General features: G+C 45.0%; 1 protein-coding gene across 2 annotated transcripts in view; it reads left to right on the top strand.

The window, feature by feature from the left end:
* The window catches only part of TMOD1 (tropomodulin 1), a 92,946-nt gene that overhangs the window by 68,510 nt on the left and 2,082 nt on the right, over positions 1 to 22,354 (top strand). Inside the window, exons 9-10 of one of the 2 annotated variants that reach the window (XM_033238028.1) lie at positions 14,199 to 14,343; positions 21,923 to 21,987. In XM_033238028.1, the coding sequence (XP_033093919.1) occupies positions 14,199 to 14,343; positions 21,923 to 21,987 (210 nt within the window). The remainder of the gene's footprint in view (positions 1 to 14,198; positions 14,344 to 21,922; positions 21,988 to 22,354) is intronic. The other variant, XM_033238029.1, reaches the window with a different exon arrangement.

Genomic DNA, 22,354 nt, shown 5'->3' with positions numbered 1-22,354 from the left:
TAAAATCCCCAGTTTTCTTCATTCACTCCCATTCAGTGGGGCTTTTGAGTTTCCTCACCATTCAGATTACTCTCTAAGCAAATTCCAGTTTGTCTTTATTCTTATGGAGTTACCGTTTCTCTGTAACTTCTGTGGGTCAGTCATTTATCTGCAGAGCCACTCTTTCAACTCTGACTTTCTAAGAGGATGCTAATAACAATATCTTATATGTTACATGTGTTGAGGGTCTCCTGTGGGCCAGGCTCTGAGCTACACATCTGACATCCGTCATCTTTGATCTTCACAACAACGCTACAGAATGTGGGTATCATCAGTCTCAGTTTTCAGAAAACAGTCCAGACAGGCCAAAGATAAGCCCCTTTTTTAGGGTCATAGGGTCAGCATTTAGGAAGCAGGATTTGAATCCAGGTCTCCTTGACTCTGAAACTCGCACTTCTTCCAGTGTAGCATGTTGCTTTTGATGTTAAAATGCTTTCTTTTTTATGAATGGGGACTCAGTTGTTTTTTTCCACTACATGAAATTTTTTGCTGAATGGTTGTATAAATGTATGCATGAGAAAAAGATTGGAATGAAATATTACAAAATTCTAAACAGTGGTTATACCTGAGTGAGACTGTCACAAGTTTTTAACTTTTTTATTGTAAAATATGGCAAACATACAGAAAACTGCATAAAACTTAAATGCATAACTTAAGGAATCAAAACAGGCATGTAACCCCTGTCCAGGTCAAGAAACAAAACATTACCAACCTCCAGAAGACTTTGACCATCCCTTCCCCAACCATAACGCTTTCAAACCCATTCACAACTTGCTCCCCACTCACTTTCATGCCTCCATGCCTTTTCCTCCTTGTGGAATGTCCTCCCCTGCCTCTATCCTCTTCTCTGCCTTCTGGGTTTAGTTGAGGCTTCTCTTTATCTTAGTGGTGTTCTAGAGACAGCTTGAACCAGCTTGCAAGAGCTGATTGTGGATATCTCTTCCCGAGACCAACGATGGCACATCAGGTGGGAGTATTTACACTATGGAAATTGGCAAATAGGCACATCATGCATCAGGGCTTTTTTTTTTTCTTTGAGATCCGGGTTACTACTGTCTTCTCCCACTAGTCTGCCATAGCTCCTCCACACCTCTGCCCAAAGAGAGTTAGATACCTCTTCCTCTGGGCTCCCCTAGCACCTTGGCTTCCCTTGAGCTTCCCAGAAGCTGGTGCTATGTCTGAGGCATCTCCTTATCTCAGTGCCCCACTCAGGACCTCGCCCTTCAAGGGTGCCTGGTAAGTTAGTTTGCCCTGGATGGTCGTGCATATTGTTCACAGCACAATGAGGCAGCAGAGAGCAAAATTCAACCCGGAATCCACTCTCCGAGCTGTGTGCCTCAGTATGGGGCTTTGTTCACCCAGAGAGGGCACTTTTTCTAGTTTATATAAAGCAGTCACATGAGCTGGCAGCAGCTGTGTCACGTGCATTTGTTGCATTGGACTCCTTGCATCTCTCGCGTGCCGGTGGTCTTGCTGCTGCCTCGTTCATTCTCAGGCCATCCCCACCCCTACCCCTTCTGCGCCCTCCCTTAGCCATTGCTGACTCTGCACCATTGGAGGCAAGAGGGGCAGAGCAGATGGAACAAAGGCATGCAGCACGCTTGGCAGCAGCTCTGGGCCAGGCCCTGGGATTGGCTACTCATGTGAATCCCGGCCTGGCCTGGCAGGAAGTCAGGATCTACCCATAGTCAGCTGAAACTTAACTCCCAGGGCAGAATGGCAGCCAAAGAGGACTGGGAGCACTGGCTTCAGGTCACTGTGGTGGCAGCTGCTAGGGAGTTGCCCCTTCCCTCCACACGCTAACCCCCCAGAGTCCAAGATGGGGCCCATGCTAACCATTGCCCTTGCCTTAGCTGAACACCCGGGTTCAAAAACATTCACTTCCTTGAGCCTCAGTTTCCTTGCTTGTAAAATGGGGATTATAAGAATCTCTGCTTCTAAGGAGATAACAGATGTAAACTCTGAAGTTGTTAACTTCTAGAATTACTGGGAAGGTGATCTAGGGGATTCACACGCTATTCTAACAGTTGATTTCCTGAGCAGGTTATCATGAGCCAAAACTGGACTGGGTACTTTGTGTCTATTATCCAATTTAATGTTCACAAAGACTCTGTAAGTGGCATTACAACCCATCCCCATATCACAGATGAGGAAACTGAGTGCCAGGCAGGCTATGCAGCCTGCCCAAGGCCACACAAGAAGCGAGAGGGGCAAGATTCAAACCCAGGTCTCTGTGACCCCAGAGTCCATGTATAATGCTATGCCTGTCTGGGTTCTTGAAGCAGCTGTAGTTTCATGTGATGTCAGCCTGGCTTTTCTCATCTGTCCTCTGGCCTGGGGCCTGAGCACTGGTCAGCACCACCCCCATCCAATGAGCCTCTTTTCTGGTTCATCTCGACATTCTGATGAATGCTGGCTGCTTGCCAGGACTGTGCTGGGCTGTGTATGGGACTGAGGCTCCAGGTCTGCCCTCCAGAAATTTCCTCACTAGATGGGAGGAAAGATGTTTGCAGAAATGACCATCATACCAGGTGCTCCAGCAGCCAGACAGTGGGCTGTGAGGTCCATCAGAGGGAGCAGTCTCAGTCAGGAATAGGGATCAGGGAGGGTTGCTTGGAGGAGGCAGATTTTGAGATTAACCCATAGATGCTGGGTAGACCCTGACTTCCCACCCACAGGGTGAAAAGTATCTCAGGTGACATGGAGGTCATGGCATCCCAGGTGCAGAGAGGAGTGGGGAAAGCCATGGAGCCCATCCACACAGGCTCACAGTACCCCTAGAGGAAAGCCAGAAAGGGGATTAGGAGTCAGAGAGCTTTGAATGGGTAGGTTTAGGGAAAGTGGGCTGTGGCTGTGCTCTGGGAAGATGGTTCCAGCTGAATGGGAGGGGACTGGGGGCAAGGAGAGGATATCAGGGCCCAGGAGATCAGCCAGGGGCTATGGCCCCCAGGACCAGGGGCCTGTGGGGAGGTGCTCCTGCCTAACTGGAGTTGGGTCCAGCAGGGGAGGGGCTGAAGGCAGGTCTCAGGGAGGGGGCTCTGCTGACTCAGGCTCAGGAGGAGGCCACCTGTGCCTCCCCTTCAGGTGTCCCAGCCCCACTGGGGGGAGGCAGGGCAGTGTGACACAGAGGAGGTGGTGAGTGGCATTTGATTTATTCCTTTATTCCTCATTCCTGGTTAGTCACTGAGGTCCTTGGAGACGGGAGCTTTTTCCTCAGTCCTGTGCTTATAACCTGTGGCAGCAAGTCTCTGTCCTTCTTTCTCCTTATACGGCCAGGGAAAGGGACTTGGGGAGTTCTGCCCAGGGTGACACGGTGCTGGCTCAGGACGCAGTTTGGGAACCAGGACTTTGAAGCTGTTTGTTGACTCAAAGAGTCTATCTCCAGCAATGTTCTGTTGCCGCCTGCAATTGCGCCAAGACCACGATGAATTGGAAAAGGGCAGAGCAGGCCCCAGAGCCAGAAGGCACTGAGACAACGTCTAGCCCAGTCCTCCTTTCATAGGCAGGGAGACTGAGGATGAGAGAAGGGATGGGACTAGCCCGAGGCCACGGGCCAGGTTAGTGGCAGAGCTGGGTTGGAGCTGCAGTATCCTGGCTGCACTGATGGATGGATGGATGGGAGAGACCCCGTGGGCCCCGAGGGAGCCTGCAGGCCCAGCCCAGGCCAATCAGGCCATCTCCACGCATGGCTTCTCTGCTGCTCTCACCAAACTCTCCAAAATCCCCACAGAGTTGCTCTTCCCCAGGACCCCCAGGGCACAGGGGGACCCTGCTCCCCAGGCCAGACAAGGCCTGGGGTGAGCCCCACAAATGAGAATATGTATAATATCTGGGGTAGTGGCCGCTTCCCCACTTTTTATTCCAATATTTGACAATGAGGATGTACGTAATATTTTGAAGAGAAGTTAAAGTAGATGGATTGTGCTGTCTTGTTTTCCCAGATTGGATGATTTGTGTCTGGCCTTTTTTACTCAACATTGTGAGTGTATCAGTTATCTGTAGCTGTGTAACAAATTATCCCCAAATATAGCAACTTAAACAGCCTCAGAGTCCTGGCATGAAACAACAATAAACATGTATTAACTCACCATTTCTGAGGGCCAGGAATCCAGGAGCAGTGTGGCCGGCTGACTTCGCCCAGAGCGCATGATCCGAGGTGGAAGAACTGCTTCCACCATGGCTCCCTCATGGCATGGGCAGGAGACCTCAGCACCTTGCTGTGTGCACCTGGCCTAGGGCTGTTGGAATGTCCTCACACTATGGTAGCTAACTTCTCCCAGAGTGAGCGAGTCAAGGCAGAGAAAGAAGAAAGCCTCAAATGCCTTTTATGACCCAGCCTCAGAAGTTACGCAAAGTCATTTCCACCATATTCTATTTATTAAAAGTGAGTCACAAAGCACAACCCACACTCAAGGGGAAGGAAATCAGGCACCACCTTTTGGAGGGAGGACGATCAAAGAATTTTGCAGATATTAAGTCATCATAGTAAGAATTATCTGTATTATTTTGTGTCACAGGAGTTGTCCAGAAAGACCTCTGTAACTAGCAAAGCTACCCCAGGATGGAGCAGGTACCTCAAAGGGGGAGGAGTTCCAATCCTGGGGGTGTGTAAACAGCTGGGAGATGGAGGGAATTTTAATGTCAATTAGGGTTTGGGACTCTGGAGTTGGACAACATAATTCCAAGAGCTCCTTTCTGTTGTGTTTTGAAGTATTCCCAGTTGTCCACATCATCTGGGAATGGCCAGAATTGGCCCCATCAAATGTCCAAAGTGAGATTCTTTGGACATTTGACATCCAAAGTGAGCACATGTTCCTGGTGCTTCTGGCTAGAAAGGGGGCCTCAGAGCTACCGGCTCCAGGATACAGCCTGTAACACCTAAGGTACTGGTTGGTCATTTTGTTCAAAAGCAAATCTGATCTCTTTCTCATCAGACGGGTCATGCTCTGACACGGTAAAGGTGTGAGGACACACAGCTGTCACACACTGCTGAAGGGCACGCCGACTTTTACATCCTTTAGGCAGAGCAGTCTCAATTTTAATTCGGAAGTGCCTATCTTTCAACCCAGCAGTTCTGATCTCCGTGGGGAGCCTGAGGAATTCCCCCTCCCACCCCTGCCACTGCCACATTGTTCGTAACAGGAAAAAACGGAAGTAACCGAAATATCCATCTACACCAGGGCATCCCGTGAAGCCAATGGAAGGAATAAGGTCATTCTCTGTGTACTGACTTGGAAAGAGCTCTGCAAAATATTAAATGAAAAAGGCAGGCTGGGCATGACAGCTCATACCTGTAATCCCAGCACTTTGGGAGGCCAAGGAGGGAGATCACTAGAGACCAGGAATTCAAGACCAGTCTGGTCAACATAGCAAGACCCCATCTCTGTTAAAAAAAATAAAGGAAATTCTCCAGGCATGGTGGCACATGCCTGTAGTCCTAGCTACTTGGGAGGCTGAGCAGAAGGATCACTTGAGCCCAGGAGTCGAAGGCTGTAGTGAGCTATGATTGCACTGCTTTGCACTGCGGCACTCTAGCCTGGGCAACAGAGTGAGACCCTGTCTCCAAAAAAATAAATAAATAAATAAAAATAAATATAAAATGAAAAAGGCAAGTTGCAGAACAGTAAGTATAGTATGAATTCATTTAAAGAAGAAACAAGTACCACAAAACAAAACAAACCCCTGCACATTTCTGTCATATACTTCATGCATAGAAACACAACTCACTGACCATGGTGGTTACTTCTACAGAAAGGGGTGGGACTGGGAATAAATTGGGTGAGGGAGACTCTTTTATTTTACTCAATCTGTGTTAGTATCACTTGAATTTTTAATAATGAGGTTATATTTATTCACAAGTGGTTTATTTACTTCTCAAGCAAATCTGAAGGGGAACAAGAGTTCTTCCCCAACCATCCTGTCCCTGGCTCTGCTGCCCAGAGACTGTTGCCAGTCCAGGCATGACCAAGCCCATGGTCTCTCCCCCTTTACATACTTCCAGGCACAGGCGGCTCACTACCCTACCAGGCAGTTCCTCAGTGTGTGGACACTTCAGACGGTCAGACCATCTGCCCGTAGTTCCTCTCGTCAGTCCTACTTCTGCCTCTGATCATTCTCAGAGGCACTTAAGTGAGGTGGAAACCAGCACAGACTCTGGAGCTGACTGCCTATGTTCAAATCCTGGTTCTGCAAGTGACCCATTCTGGGATTAGGGAAAATTTTCTTAATACCACTGTACTTCATTTTTCTTGCCTATAAAATGAGAATAATGAGGATGGGCATAGGGGTTCATGCCTGTAATTCCAGCACTTTAGGAGGCCAAGGCGGGTGGATCACTTGAGGTCAGGAGTTCAAGACCAGCCTGGCCAACATGGTGAAACCCCGTTTCTACTAAAAATATAAAAGCCGGGCATGGTGGCACTACTCAGGAGGCTGAGGCAAGAGCATTGCTTGAACCCAGAAGGCAGAGGTTGCAGCGAGCCGAGATCGCACCACTGCATTCCAGCCTGGGCGAGAGAGCAAGACTCTGTCTCAAAAAATAAATAAAATAAAATAAATGAAAATAATGATAGTAGTACATATTCCTTGGATTGATAGGAGAAAATGAACTAGCTTTCATAAAATGTTTATGACATTGTTTGGCACGCAGTAATCACTAAATAAGTTACTTGAAAAATAAGGAAGAGAACTGGTTTTTAGTCCTGGCTCCCTAGCCACTGCTTCTCTCATCTATAAAATGAATGAGTCCTTTTAGTCTCAGGGTCCCCGGAGTCAGAGAAGGATGAAGCTTCTTTGACATCTTAAGGCTTATTGTAAGATGTATGCACATGTTCTATTTTACTCCCTAGTGTAAAAAGAATGGGGTTTGGTCTGAGATGAACACTCCTGGAAGATCACGATTATCTAATGGAATCCTGTACCTTGTCGCACACACCCAGACACATCTGTGTGTATCCCAGGATATTGGACACTAATGTGAGAACTCGGCCTACAGGAACCTCTGCAGTCCTTCCAGCCCCAGGTCAAGGTCAAACTTTGGCTCTGTCATGAATAAGTCGAGGGAGCATGGTCCAGCTTCCATCTACGCATGAGTTCAGTTTACCCATCTCTAAGCTGGCTCTTGCCTGCCCTGCTCACCTCCCAGGGATGTAGACAGGTTGAATGGGGCAATGCATGTCAAGGGGCTTTGTACTCTGCACGAAGCATCAACTTTGCAGAGGCAGCCCTTGAAGTCCCTGGTAGCCCCTTCACTCAGGAGAGACCAGTACTTTCTGAGACTAGCCCATCCTGAGTTTTAGCAGGGCATTTCCAGCAAGTGACCTCAAAGCGAGGCAAGGGTTCCTGGTAACTGGGTGAAGGCAAGGGTGGGTAGAGGAGCTGCCAGTTCCTTCTTGGGGCCTCAGATGATTGCTGTACCATCTCCAGGCCAAAACAGCCAGATTCCAGAGCTGTGCTGAGTCCTCCAAGGACAGACCTGACCTCTTCCCGGCATTCTTAGGATCCTTGCCAGAGGGGACGGTGGAATTTCACCAGTGTCCCTCTGCCTGCTGTGGCCAGCTTTCTGAGCCCAGTCTGAACCTAGATGAGCTCTGGTGAACTCAGAATACCTGGGGGGAGTTCTCAATCAAGAGTCTCAGCTGCAATTCGTGCTTGTCCATGAGGATACTGGGCTGATGTCCCCTCTATCCCTCCTAAGCATGTTCCTATTTCCTCCATTCAATTCAATTCCACACACCTTGACTGAGAGAAACTGGGTACTATGTCTTACCCGGGAGCTCATGGTCTACAGCAGCACTGTTCAGTAGAACTTTCTTTGATGATGGAACTGTTCCGTATCTGCACTAACCAACATGGTAGTCTCCAGCCAGTGGCTATTTGTTTGTTGGTTTTTGTAGTGACGAATTTTCTCTATGTTGCCTGCCCAGGTTGGTCTCAAACTCCTGGTCTCAAGTGATCCTCCTGCCTCAGCTTCCCAGAGTGCTGGGATTATAGGTGCGAGCCACTGCACCCGGCCACCAGTGGCTATCAAGCACTAGAAATGTGGCTAATAGGATGGAGGAACTGAACTATACATCGTTTTCATTTTAATTATTTAGATATATAGAGCCATATGTGACTAGTAGCTACTGTAGCTACTGTATTGGACAATACAGTTCTAATTGGTGAGACAGCTAGAGGCCGGTGACTCAAGTAAGGCAGATGGACTCTGCTAGGTGTAGGGAGGGACATCCAATGTGCACTTGAGTGTGGAATGGGGAGAGATCATTTCCTGGGGTCAGGATCAGGAAAAGCCTCATGGGGAGGGGGAATTTGCAGTGCATATTAAAGCAATAGGGATGTACATACAGGGAGGCTAAAAGCATTCCACGTGGAGGCACATAAGCTTTTAGGAGTAGACCTCTGTCTGCACCAGGTGCCATTATCAGACTGCCAGAGATAAACAGGCTGAGTAAGGAAGGAGAGAGAGAAGGAAAGCAAGGAATCATTTGTGAGGGCCTTGAGTGCCAGGCTGAGGAGATGGGGCTCTGTCCTGTTGGCTTAGTGGGGGAATGAGCTGAGATCATGCAAGTGGGGCACAAGGCAGGGTCTGGAACACAGTAAATAGCAGCAATTCTTGGCAATGAGGAGCCATTAGAGGTGGTTGTGTATTTCTGTTTGGTTTCTGTTTTTTTTTTTTTAATTATTAAACTTTTAAAATTTGGGGATAATTACAGACTAGCATGCAGTTGTAAGAAATAACACAGAGGAGTCGAGTGTGGTGGCTCACAGCTGTAATCCCAGCACTTTGGGAGGCTGAGACGGGTGGATCATTTGAGGCCAGGAGTTCGAGACCAGCCTGGCCAACATAGTGAAATCCTGTCTCTACTAAAAACACAAAAAATTAGCTGGGTGTGGTGGCACATGCTTGTAGTCCCAGCTACTTGGGAGCCTGAGGCAGGAGAATCGCTTGAACCTGGGAGACAGAGGCCGCAGTGAGCCAAGATTGCACCACTACATTCCAGCCTGGGCAACAGAGTGAGACTCTGTCTCAGAAAAGAAAGAGGAAGGAAGGAAGGAAAGGAGGGAGGGAGGGAGGGAACAGAGAGGTCGCTTGTACTCTATGGAGTTTAGGTGGGAACTGTAGTTTTGTATCACAGCAAGGATAGTAACATTGATACAGTCAAGATACAAAATATTTCCATCACAGGGATCGCTCATATTCCCCTTTTGTAGTCAAGCTCACTTGTCTCTTCCTCCTGCCTCCTTAATCCCAGGCAACCACTAACCTGTTTTCCATTTTAATATTTTGTCATTTAAAGAATGTTATATATATGATGTTATCTAAATGAAAATCATATGCTATGTAACCATTTTGGACTGGCTTTTTTTTTTTCCACTTGGCATAATTCTATGGAGACTCATCCAGGTTGTTGCGTGTACCAATAGTTTGCTCTTTTTCACTGGTGAGTAGTATTCCACAGTGTGGATGTACCATGGTTTGTTTGACCACTCACCTGCTGAAGGACGTCTGGGTTGTTTCCAGGTTTGTCTGTTACATATAAAGGTGCTATAAACATTCATGTACAGATTTTATGTAAACATATGTTTTAATTTCTCTGGGATAAATACCCAGGAGTCCAACTGCATTTTAAGAAACTCAACTCTTGTGCACAGTGTGCCATTTTCTAGACCCACCAATAGCTTATGACTAAGCCAGTTTCTCTACATTCTCACCAACATTTGGTGTTGTCGCTAATTTTTATTTTAGAGATTTTGTTAGGTATGTAGTGATATCTCATTGTGATTTTGATTTGCATTTCTGTGATAGGTCATGATGTTGAACATCATGTCATGTGATTATCTGCAATATGTACATTCTCTTCAGTGAATGTCTCTTCATATCTTTTCCCCATTTTCTAATTTTTTTTTTTACTGTGAAATTTTTTCTAATTGACATGTACTTCACACACCACACGATTCATCCTTTTAAAAGGTACAATTCAGTGGGTTTTGATGTATTCACAAGGTTCTGCAACCATCAGCACTATCTAATTCTAGAAAATTTTTATCACTCAAAAAAGAAACTCTGTACCCATTAGCTCTCATTCTGCTTTTATCCCCTCCCCCAGCCCCTGGCAACCACTAACCTCCTTTCCATCACTATGGATTTGCCTCATCTAGACATTTCATATCAATGGAATCATACAATATATGGCTTTGTGTCTGGCTTCTTTCATTTAGCACAATGTTTTCCAGGGTTATTCGTGTTGTATAATAGCACATATCAGAACTTTATTCCCTTTCTAGCTGAGTAATACTCCACTGTAAGGATCTACCATGTTGTGTGTATCCATTCATCAGATGGTGGACAGTTGGGCTGTTTCTTCTTTTGGCTATTCTGAATAATGCTGTTATGAGCATTCATGAACAAGTTTTCATGTGGACTTATGTTTTTATTTTCCACCCAGGAGTGGAATTGCTGGGCCATATGGTAGCTCTATGTTTAACTTTTTGAGGAACTGCCAAACTGTCTTTCAAAGCAGTGACACCATTTTATATTCCCACCAGCAACGTATGAGGGTGCCACTTTCTCCACATTCTTGTCAACACTTGTTACTGTCTGTCTTTTCTATTACAGTCATCTTAGTGTGTGTGAAGTGGAATCTCATTGTGGTTTGATTTGCATTTTTTGAATTATTGATGATGAGCACTTTTTCATACATTTATTTGCCATTTTTATCTTCTTTACAGAAATGTCTATTCAAATCCTTTGCCCATTTATAAATTATTTGTGTTTTTACTGTTGAGTTCTAATAGTTCTTTATATATTCATATTTAAATCCTATATCTACCAGATATTTTTACAAATGTCAATACAAAATATTTTTCCCATTCTTTGAGTTGTCTTTTCACTTTCTTGTGTCCTTTGAAGCACAAAAGTTTTAAATTTTGATGAAGCATAACATCTATTTTTTCTTTTGTTGTTTGTGCTTTAGGTGTTGCATCTAAAAAACCATTGCCAAGGTCACAAAAAACTTACACCTATGTTTTCATCATAGTTTCATAGTTTTAGCACTTACATTTAGGTCTTTGATCTATTTTGAGTTAATTTTTATGTATTGTTTGTAGTGTCTAAATTCGTTCTTTCACATGTGGATATCTAGTTGTCTCATCACCATTTCTTGAGAAGATAATTTTCCCCCATTGAATTGTCCTGATGTTCTTTTTGAAAAGAAATTGTCTGTAGATGTGTGGGTTTATGTCTGGACTCTCAATTCTATTCCATTCATCTATATATCTACCTTACGCCAGTACCACAAAGTCTTAATTACTGTAGCTGGTAGCAACTTTGAAATCAGGAAATGTGAGTTCTTCAACTTTGTCCCTCTTTTCCAAGATTGTTTTGGCTATTCTGTGTTCCTTTCATTTTCATGTGAATTTTAGGATCAGCTTGTCTATTTCTGGAAAAAAAAAAAAAAAAGGCACCTGGAGTTTTGATAAGGATGGCATTGACTCTTTTAATCAATTTGGTAATATTGCAATATTAACAATATTAAGTCTTCTGATCCATGAAGACTTAAGATCCATAGGATGTTTTAATATTTATTTAGGTCTTCTTTGATGTATTTCAGTGTTGTTTTGTAGTTTTCAACATACAAGTCTTTACTTATATATACAGTCATACATATATTTCTTTTGTTAGATTTATTTCTAACAAAAGAAGTTAGAATTAGTATTTTATTCTTTATGGCCATGCACAGTGGCTCATGCCTGTAATCCCAGAACTTTGGCTGAGGCAGGTGGATCACCCGAGGTCAGGAGTTTGAAAGCAGCCTGGTCAACATGGCAAAACCCCGTCTCTACTAAAAATACAAAAATTAGCCAGGTATGGTGGTGCATGCCTGTAGTCCCAGGTACTCAGGAGGCTGAGGCAGGAGAATTGCTTGAACCCAGGAGGCAGAGGTTGTGGTGAGCCAAGATCGCACCACTGCACTCCAGCCTAAACAACAAGAGTGAGACTCTGTCTCAAAAAAAAAAAAAGAAGAATTAATATTTGTTATGTTATTATAAATTGGATTATTCTCTCAGGTTCATTTTCAGATTGCTTATTGCTAGTGTATAGAAATACAACTGATTTTTGTGTATTGATCTTCTTTTCTGTAATTTTGCCAAATTCACTAATTTTTTTTTTTTTTTTTTTTGAGACAGAGTCGCATTCTGTCACCAGGCTAGAGTGCAGTGGTGAGATCTCTGCTCACTGCAATCTCTGCCTCCCAGGTTCTCCTGCCTCAGCCTCCCGAGTAGCTGGGACTACAGGTGTGCACCACCACGTCCAGCTAATTTTTGTATTTTTATTTTTTTTAGTAGAGACGGGGTTTCACCATGTTGGCCAGGATGGTCTTGACCTCTTGACCTCGTGATTCACCCACCTCGGCCTCCCAAAGTGCTGGGATTACAGGCATGAGCCACTGTGCCCAGCCTGAACTCACTAATTTTGTGTAGGAGTGTGTGTGTATTCCTTAGAATTTTCTATATACAACATTATATTATCTGCAAATACAGATAGTTTTACTTTTTCCTTTGCAGTCTGGAAGCATTTTATTTATTTCTCTTGCTTAATTATCCTGTCTAGACCCCCCAGTAAAATGTTGGTGAAAGCAAACATCCTTATCTTGTTCCTAATCTTGGGGGAAAAACTTTCAGTCTTTAACCATTAAGTATGATGTTAGCTGTCTGTCTTTTACAACCTGTTTAAGATTATATTTATGTTTTATTATTTTATTATATATGGTAATAGAAAATCTAAACAATACAATAATATAAAGGAGAAAACAAAAACTTTCTCCCCAAATCCCACCATTATCAGTATACTTCAAAGTTTTTTCTCTGCATTATGTATATATGTGGAAAATATAGATAACCTTACATACAAATCACCTATTTTGTGACCAGGGTTTTTTTTTTCCATTCAATATTGGTTCATGGCCGTCTTTCCATGCTCATGGTCAAAGATTTGCACCATTATTTTAGAGCTGCCCATATTCTATTTAGTAAGGTTGCAGTATCATTTATGTGAGCAACTCTCTTGATGAATTCTCTTTCTTTCAATTTTTATTTATTTATTATTGTTTTCTGGAAACAGAGTCTCACTCTGTCCCCTGGGGTGGAGTGTAGTGGCACAATCTCAGCTCACTGCAACCTCCACTTCCCAGGTTCAAGCGATTCTCCTGCCTCAGCCTCCCGAGTAGCTGGGACTACAGGTGCCCGCTACCATACCCGCCTAATTTTTTTTTGTATTTTTAGTAGAGATGGGGTTTCACCATGTTGCCCAGGGTGGTCTCGAACTCCTCAACTGAGGCCATCTGCCTACCTTGGCCTCCCGAAGTGCTAGGATAATAGGCATGAGCCACTGGGCCTGGCCTCTTAATGAATTATCTCCCTTTTCCTCCCACTATTATAACTGAGACTGTGATGAACATCCTCATCATATCCTTCCCAACACTGTCGGATCGTTCTGATTTTTTTTCTTTGTATCTTTGTCAGATGCTCACTATAGATTTGGGGGCAGGGAACTAGTAATAATATGATCAGAATTGGGCTTTAGAAAGCTAACTTTGGCATTGTCAACTTACTATGTGATCTTGGGAAAACCCTTTTTCCTTCTCTGGGCCTCACTTTTTTCATTTATGATTTGAAGAGACTAAATTACTGTTTATCAAACTTGGGTGCATATTGAAATCTCCTGGGAAGTTTTTAAAAACACAGCCATCAGAGTCCCACTGCCCAGAGATTCTGATTCAGATAGTATGGGGTGTAACCTAGACAGCAGGATTTTAAAAGTCTCCTTAGGACTAGATGATTGAAGGTCCTCCTTCAAATATTCTTCTGTCGTGGAGCTCTTACTTGGGCACCTGCTCAGAGAGAGGCTGTTGTAAAGCAGTGAAAAGATCTGTTCTTGGCATCCAGCAGATCTGAATGTGAATCCCAGCTCATTTGCTCCTGGCTGTGTGACCTTTCAACCTCTTAAACTTCCATTTCCCTACCTTGGAGAGGAGGCCAAAATCCCCTCCCACTACTCAAGAGTTTCCGCAGGTAAACGTGGTTTAGGCACCATACACGTGGAATGAGTGGTGATTATTGTGTTTTTGTTTTGTTTTGTTTTGTTTTGTTGACCAAAGAGCCAGCCCCTGGGCAACAAAGTGGAAATGGAAATCGTGAGCATGTTGGAAAAAAACGCAACGCTTCTCAAATTCGGCTACCACTTTACCCAGCAGGGACCCCGGCTTCGGGCATCCAACGCAATGATGAACAACAATGACCTTGGTGAGTAGAAATATACTCCCTACCCTGCCCATAGACCTGTTATTCCCTCCACCTGTGCTGGGGATGTCAAGGAAAATTCTGTAGATGCCTCTCTGATTCTTCTTGAGCCTTGATTTTCACACTGATCACGTCTTCCTTGTTTTCTGTGTTTGTACCTCATCTCCACCCTGGACTATGAATTCCTTGACTTTAGGAGCTAAGGCTGAGTCCTCTCCTCCTCAAAGCACAGCTCAGCACAGGCTGGGCCCAGAGCACACGTAAGTGTGTTCGCAGAAGGAACTGAAATTTGGGAGGGCACAAGGCTCCCTGGGAGTATTTCCTCTTCTGAATACCCTTCTCTGAACTCATGGCGTCCTCTCCAGGTCACACAGTCTAGATTTAGCCCCAAATCCCAAAACTACCTTCCAACAGGACTACCAAAATCCTGAGCCTAGGAGACTTCACATTGATTTTAAGATAAAAGTTAAAAACATCAACTTCATAGTAAAGTAAAAGTAGGGTATATTAATTTAATCTCAATTAAAGGCATAGTTTTTCTTCTAAAAGGAAAAGTAATTATGAAGGAGACATCAGGAAATGTTTAAAAAGAAAAAAATTTAAGAAAATGAAAGTATCACAATATTTTTTGATGATGAACACTTATCATATACCTATATGAACAAATAGGCATATAAGTCAACTGAATGAAAAGTTTGAGCAATCATGATCTTACTTGCAGATGCCAGTTGTTCACAAGCTCTGTGTAGTTATCGCTTATGTATATTCCTGCTGGCTGCCAAAAAAGAATTTGATATAACATTCAACAAAGGGAGCGTGACTGACAAGGCTATAGGAAAACAAGAGGGGAAAAAACCAAGAAAAGCAGTAGGTCTATATCATTAACATGAATGATGATTATATTCAGCCCTGAGTTTCCTAGAACCAAGGCAGGAGGAAGCCAAACCAAGTTACAGTATTCTTATCACAGAAGAGAAGGAAGCATAATGAGTTTGAACAATAACAAAAAAAAGCTTCTTTCTGGGACTAAATCGTGAAATAAACTTGTGTTTTAAAGGACAGTGTCTTCAGTGAGTTTTTCATCAGGTTCAAACCTGCTCTACACAATGGTTTCCAACCCTCAATAAAACACAAAGAGCTTAATACGAATGTTCCACTCAAAGTATGTCACTTCCTGGTGATTTATCTGAGGCCAGGTCACTACCTGGAAGCCCTCGAAGAATGGAGATGAGTGCGGAGGGGTGTATGCTCAAGGCAGGTGTGCACAGACCCCACATGCACAGATAACCACAGGACTACACACACTCACACACACACTTTAGATTCAGTTATTAAATTCCACAAACATATGCCAAAGTTCTATAGATTCCTGCTTGTAAGGATGTCACAGCCTAGGAGCTATTCATTCATTGCTCACTCCAAGTGCCACTATTTTCTAGAGCCTCAGGTTTAGAGAAGCTCATTTTAAAAAATGTCCACATAGTCTTGGTTTATCAGAAGTGTCCTTACTTAAAATAAGAACGAACACAAATAAGAATCATAATTCTTATATTGTACCACAGATGTCACAGCTAAACTGAATTGTTGGAGAAGGCCAGCAATGAAGCCTCTGTTGGTCCAGGTGTGATCTGGCTGCAGTACCAGCATGGAGAAGCCTTGAGTTTCTACTCTGTGTGCAATAATCTCGTATTTGTTTCCCTCTCAGTTAAGTTTCTTCTGTGCCCCTTGGCTCCTATCTCTGGGCTAACCCAGTTTTTGTCCTCCAATGGCATGATGGTCTGGAGGTCTTGTTTCTGGGGACAGAGGCTCTAGATGAGCAGAGGTCACAGGTGCTGCAGGGGGATACCAGAATCATCTAGGAGTTGGACAAAATGGCCTTTGAAAACTCCCAGTCCTGTGAATCTGAGAGTCCAAAATTCAGGCCTGACTCCCATCACCAAGAACTTTCACAGGCCATTGTAAGAATGTAGAATGGTAGAGCCAGGAGGACTTAGAGCTTATCCCTCCAGCTCCCTTAGAAAGCAACTGGAGCCTGGAGTGGGGGTAGGGGTCTAGGCAGCAGCTCAGTCAGGTCACACCAGCTGTTAGTGACAGTATTTTCTGGGCAACTTTTGTGTGCCTAGGACCGTGCTAGGTGATAATCAAAGGTAGCAGAAAGGCTACCTCTGACTGAAGAAGCTTTATAACCTTTTAGGGGGAAGAAAAATACTCAAAGGCATGCCTAAAAATTCAAGAATGCCTACAAATTCTATGTAAACAAAGTGAGGAAATGATTTATGGAAACAGAGGCCAGTTAGGCAAACCATCCTGGTTGGGGATGGGGCTTTAGCCAGCCTTGAAAGGAAGAGATAGGTTGATGGAGGAGGTCAAGAGGCATCCCTCTGGGGGTTCTAGAAGTATTATGAAGTAGTGCTGGGGGTACAAAGGAGAGACAGAAGGATCTAAAAGAACTGGAGGAACTGTTATAAGGAGTAAGAGCTAGAAGGAAAAATAGGAGTTCACAAAGAAGGACGGGAAGAGCATTCCCAGCAGAGGGAACAGCATGAGCAAAGGCAGGACAACTGAAAGTATATGGGATGTTCACAAGGAATGGGACTGGGTAGGTGTGTGGGTGGCTGCAGCCCAAGGCCTTTAATGTCAAGCTCAGGGACCTGGTGATGGAAGCAGGCGGGAAGCAGAAACTGTGGCAGTTTCCTGGATGGTGATGCCAGGTGATAAAAATGGGCCTCTGGGTTACCCCAGGGAACTGTGGGCAGCTGCTCCCTTGGGGTTTCCTACAGAAGGAATTAGAGATGAATCATCTCAGTGATTACAGGGAACAGAGTGCTACTTGGTGATGTAGGATCTCTAGCTTTAAAATGAAATTTGCGCCCATCTGCTAATTTTTCTAAGAGAAATGTTTGTTTATGGCAGTGCATCAGCTTCCTCCTGACTTTACAACAGATTATTTGCATCCTACATTAATGCCACAACGAAGTAGACAGACTTCATGTTTTCCAACTGAATATTTGTATCATAAAAGCCTCCTGCCAGCTCCTCCTTGGGAGTGAGGCTGTTAGAAGGCCTGGCAGCAGGGAGCACAGATTGGGAAGCGAGCAGGCCTCTCAGGCCTCCTGCTCACTCTCACCTGCCTCTGCTGGCCCTCTGCCCATGGCTGGGGCCTCTGCAGTACTTGGGCTCCTCCTTGAGGGACATTCAGTCCCCAAGGCTATGGGGACAGGGACTGGCTCTGCAGACAGGCTGTATGCCCAGGATGCATCCTGACCAGTGCGTTTTCGGTCCTCCTCACCCTGTGCACCAAACTCTAAAGAGAGTGTTCCGTGATTGCAGGGCGCCAGGGAGGAGCTAAGCTGTGGATCCCATCTGCGTTTTCCCACAGCAATACCTCAGATGACTGTCATCTCCACACTATTTATAGCAAAAAGCCAGGCCAAGCATGGTACTCAGGTCCTCTGTATCTGCCACTGCAGCTCTCTCTACTTAGAAAATCTGAATTGCAGCCTCTGAGTTGATAGTTGTGTGGGTTGGGGTATCGTGTGGAGGGACAGTAACGTGTTTAAAAACAGAAAAGATCCCTTCCTGGGAAAGTCACCATTTTACAATATTCTCAGGGAAGACCTTTGCAGCAAGCAACCCAGACATAGCACACTGCAAAGCAATTTCTAATAAAATGTATTGTCAATTGACAATTTGTAATTGTGTATATTTATGTGATACAAATTGCTGTTATGATTTATGAATACAATGTGGAAAAATTAAGTGAATTAGCATATCATCACCTCAAATACTTTTTTGTGGTGAGAACGTTTATTTTTAGCAATTTTGAAATGTATAATACACTATTATTAGCTATATTTACCATGCTGTGTAATAGAGCTTTAAAAAACACCTTATTCCTCTTGTCCAACTGAGATTTTTGTATCCTGTGGCCATTATCTCCCCATTCCCCTGCCCACAGCTTTTGTAATGACAGTTTTACTCCCTGCTTCTATGAGTTCGATTGTTTTAGATTCCACATATAATTTGTCTTTTTGTGCCTGGCTTGTTTCACTTAGTATAATGTTCTCCAATTCCATTCATGTGACTGCAAATGAACAAATTTCTTTTTTTTTTTTTTTTAAAGGAAAGGTTGAATCGTATTCCATTGTGCATATATCCCCCAGTTTCTTTTTCCATTCTTGTTGATAGACACTCAGATTGATTCCTTATTTTGGGTATTATGAACGATGCTGCAATCAACATGAAGTGAAACATCTTTTCTTTTTTTTTTTTTTTTTTTTTTTTTTGAGACGGAGTCTTGCTCTGTCGCCGGGGCTGGAGTGCAGTGGCCGGATCTCAGCTCACTGCAAGCTCCGCCTCCCGGGTTCACGCCATTCTCCTGCCTCAGCCTCCCGAGTAGCTGGGACTACAGACGCCCGCCACCTCGCCCGGCTAGTTTTTTGTAGTTTTTAGTAGAGATGGGGTTTCACAGTGTTCGCCAGGATGGTCTCGATCTCCTGACCTCGTGATCCGCCCGTCTCGGCCTCCCAAAGTGCTGGGATTACAGGCTTGAGCCACCGCGCCCGGCCGTGAAACATCTTTTCAACTGATTTTAAATATTTTGGGTAAATATCCAGAAGTCGGATTGCTGGATCCCAAATCAGTTTCATCATAGTCCCTCAACCTATCTCAGAAAAGGCAGCCAGGCACGGTGGCTCACACCTGTAATCCCAGCACTTTGGGAGGCCGAGGCAGGCGGATCACTTGAGGTCAGGAGTTCGAGCCCAGCTTGGCCAACATGGTGAAACACTGTCTCTACTAAAAATACAAAAAAATTAGCTGGGCTTGGGGGCCTGTAATCCCAGCTCCTTGGGAGGCTGAGGCAGGAGAAATGCTTGAACCCGGGAGGGGGAGGTTGCAGTGAACTGAGACCACACCATTGCACTTCAGCCTGGGCAACAAGAACAAAACTCCATCTAAGAAAAAAAGAAAAGGCTATTCCTTTCCTCACAGCTACCCAAGCCAGAAATCTGGGCCTGTTCCTAAATGTTGCTTCCATCCCAGTCAGCCAGTCACCTCCTTGCCAGTCCCAGTGTCCTGCCGCATGTTGAGCCCTCATCACACTCATCTCCTCCAACATCCTCAGGCCCCCAGCTCCTCCAGGGAAGGCACCCCTGGCACTCATCTCAAGTCTCCTTCCAAAGCTTGTGTTGTCACCCCTCCACTTAGAACCATCACTGGGCTCCCATTGCTCTCAGTCAGCCCCTTGAAATGACTCCCAAGTCTTTTAATAGCTGACTCTTTCATGGCACTTACTGTGTGTCAGAGACTGTTCTGAACACTTCCCATCTCATTAGCTCATGTAGTCCTCCCCACAACCAGGTGAGACAGATGCTATTGTTATTCACACTTTACAAGAAAGAAACAGAAGTCTAGAGAAGTAGGCAATTAACGTTACCCACAATCCGTGGGCAGGACCAGGATTTGAACTGGCAATCTGGCTCCAGTGCCTGGGTGCCCCACATTGGGTGATGGTCCCATCAGGACGTCATCTATTAACATCCTCAAGAAGCCATCCCTTTGTCATGTTAGTACCATTCCAGGTAGCCTGAGTGCCCCCAAGTGACCAAGGAAAAACTTACCCTTAGAAAGTCGTTACTTCCAATGCCTCCAACCTTCCTATCCTCTACCTTTTTGTTGTTTAAAATTCAGTTGACCTGTTAGCTGCCATCCTGGGAAGGTCTGACCACTTCCTTCTTTATGCCTCTCATATCTCAGAGATCTGCCAGGGCATCTCTAATACTTCATATTTATCCAACAGTAGTTCTCAAATATTGTATATCTTGGTCCCTGTTATGCTGTGTCTTTACTTCTGATTCTTGTGCTTGGCACACAGCACTCAGTACATGCTGCTGAGTATTTAAATGAATAGAAAGTGCTTTCCAAAAACATGATGGAAATGTTCAAATTTGGCAAGAGGTGGCAGAGGAGTTCAAGCAGCAGATGGAGGTTGGTCTGGATGACTGGAGAGCCCTTCTGGCTTTCACAATAAAAGGAGTCTCTGGCTCTTGCAATAAGCAGTGAGGAGTTTTTTAAAGAAAGTAAAGAGCAGACAGAATTTAAGGAGGATACTGGGAGACCCAGCTTTTACTCCCAGTTTTGTGACTTATTCGCAACTTGGAATGAGTTACCTCCCTCTCTTGGTCTCAACTTCCTTCATCAAAAAGGGAAAAAAATAATACCCGAATAAATGGATGCCTTTCCCCTCTCTCCATCCAGTCCCTGAAAAAGCCAGTGCCAGGTGGCCGGGAGGGGTGGCTCAGGCCTGTAATCCCAGCGCTTTGGGAGGCCGAGGCGGTCAGATCACGAGGTCAGGAGATCAAGACCATCCTGGCCAACATGGTGAAACCCTGTCTCTACTAAAAATACAAAAAAAATTAGCTGGGCGTGGCGACGCATACCTGTAGTCCCAGCTACTTGGGAGGCTGAGGCAGGAGAATTGCTTGAACTCAGGAGGTGGAGACTACAGTGAGCCAAGATCGGGCCACTGCACTCCAGCCTGGTGACAAGAGTGAGACTACGTCTCAAAAAAAAAAAAAAAAAAGAGCCAGTGCCAGGGGAACGGGGAACCACGCACACAGATCTGACCCAGTGTACACAATGACGGCAAGTAATGGAAAAGAACGCCCGCATCAAGCCCTGGAGTCCTTTCTGTTCCCTCAACCATAGGCCAGGGACTTGGATTTCAGTCCTGGCTCTGCTGCCAGCTTTCAGGGACTGGGGCTTTTCTTCTGCAGAGAGATGAAGCTAATCCTCCCTGTGAGAATCAGATGAGAAATGGATATGGAAACCCTACCCACACAAGGCTCAAATCTACTGAGGGAGGCACTGGACTGAGGCTCAAGATGAGTCAAAAGCCTTGGTTCTAGCCAGGCGCGGTGGCTCACGCCTGTAATCACAGCACTTTTGAGAGGCTGAGGAGGGGGGATCACTTGAGGTCAGGAGTTCGAGACCAGCCTGGCCAACATGGTGAAATTCCATCTCTACTAAAATCACAAAAATTAGCCGTATGTGGTGGCAAGCACCTGTAATACCAGCTACTTAGGAGGCTGAGGCAGGAGAATTGCTTGAACCTGGGAGGCGAGGTTGCAGTGAGCCAAGATTGTGCCAGTGCACTCCAGTCTGGGTGAGTGAAACTCCATCTAAAAAAAAAAAAAAAAAAAAAAAAAGGCTTGGTTATTAGCTTTATTGCTTTAAGAAAGAAATATACCCTCGCTGCCATACTTTCCTTATCCATAAAATGGGAATGGTAACAAACATTCTAGCAGCGTTGGAGGGGCTCCAATGAGGCAATGAGGATGGCCCTGCTGGGCATGCCTGCACAGCTACCATGGAGATGCTTAAAAGTCTGGTTCATGTAAACTCTGTGGTCATGTTGAGCAAACCTCTTGTGCTCTTTGGGTTTTGGTTTTTGTCCCTGCACATCCACCCCTAAGAAGTTAGACATTCTGATCATCTCAGGAACTGGGCTGGCCTCGCCGCCCGTGTGGGTCTGCTTTGTATGGCCAGTGTCATGCACAAGCTGATTCGGTTTTTGTTGCAGCTCGTATTCATCGATCTGGTGGCTGCAGGTCTACCCCCTCAGCTCGGGAACCTGAAGACATCTAAGTATAGACAGACTTTCTTTCCCTCCACAATAGCTTCCTGTCTCTGCCACACCAGCAGGCCTCTCGACTGCCACCTACTGGCTCTACAGACTTCTTTGACCTTTCTCTTGTGGCTGATGGAGCTTGCTGCTTGGTCTTCATCTGCAGACACTACAATTAATTTCAAAACACTCTCCCTTATTACGACAAAAGAGCCCCTCCTGCCCCTCCCCGCATCCTCATCATCCTGTAAGCTAACGTCTCCAGCCTGCAACCTCCTGGCTAGTGCTTTCCTCTTTATGGCATTTAACTACTTTGTCACTTGAACAGTGTTGAGCTTAACTGTCTTGCCCCTGGGGAAAATGGCAAGGTTGAACATAAGGGGATAC

Source organism: Trachypithecus francoisi, unplaced genomic scaffold (assembly GCF_009764315.1).
Source record: "Trachypithecus francoisi isolate TF-2019V2 unplaced genomic scaffold, Tfra_2.0 Lachesis_group16, whole genome shotgun sequence".
Lineage (NCBI taxonomy): Eukaryota > Metazoa > Chordata > Mammalia > Primates > Cercopithecidae > Trachypithecus > Trachypithecus francoisi.
This window is presented reverse-complemented; position numbering and strand designations above follow the sequence as displayed.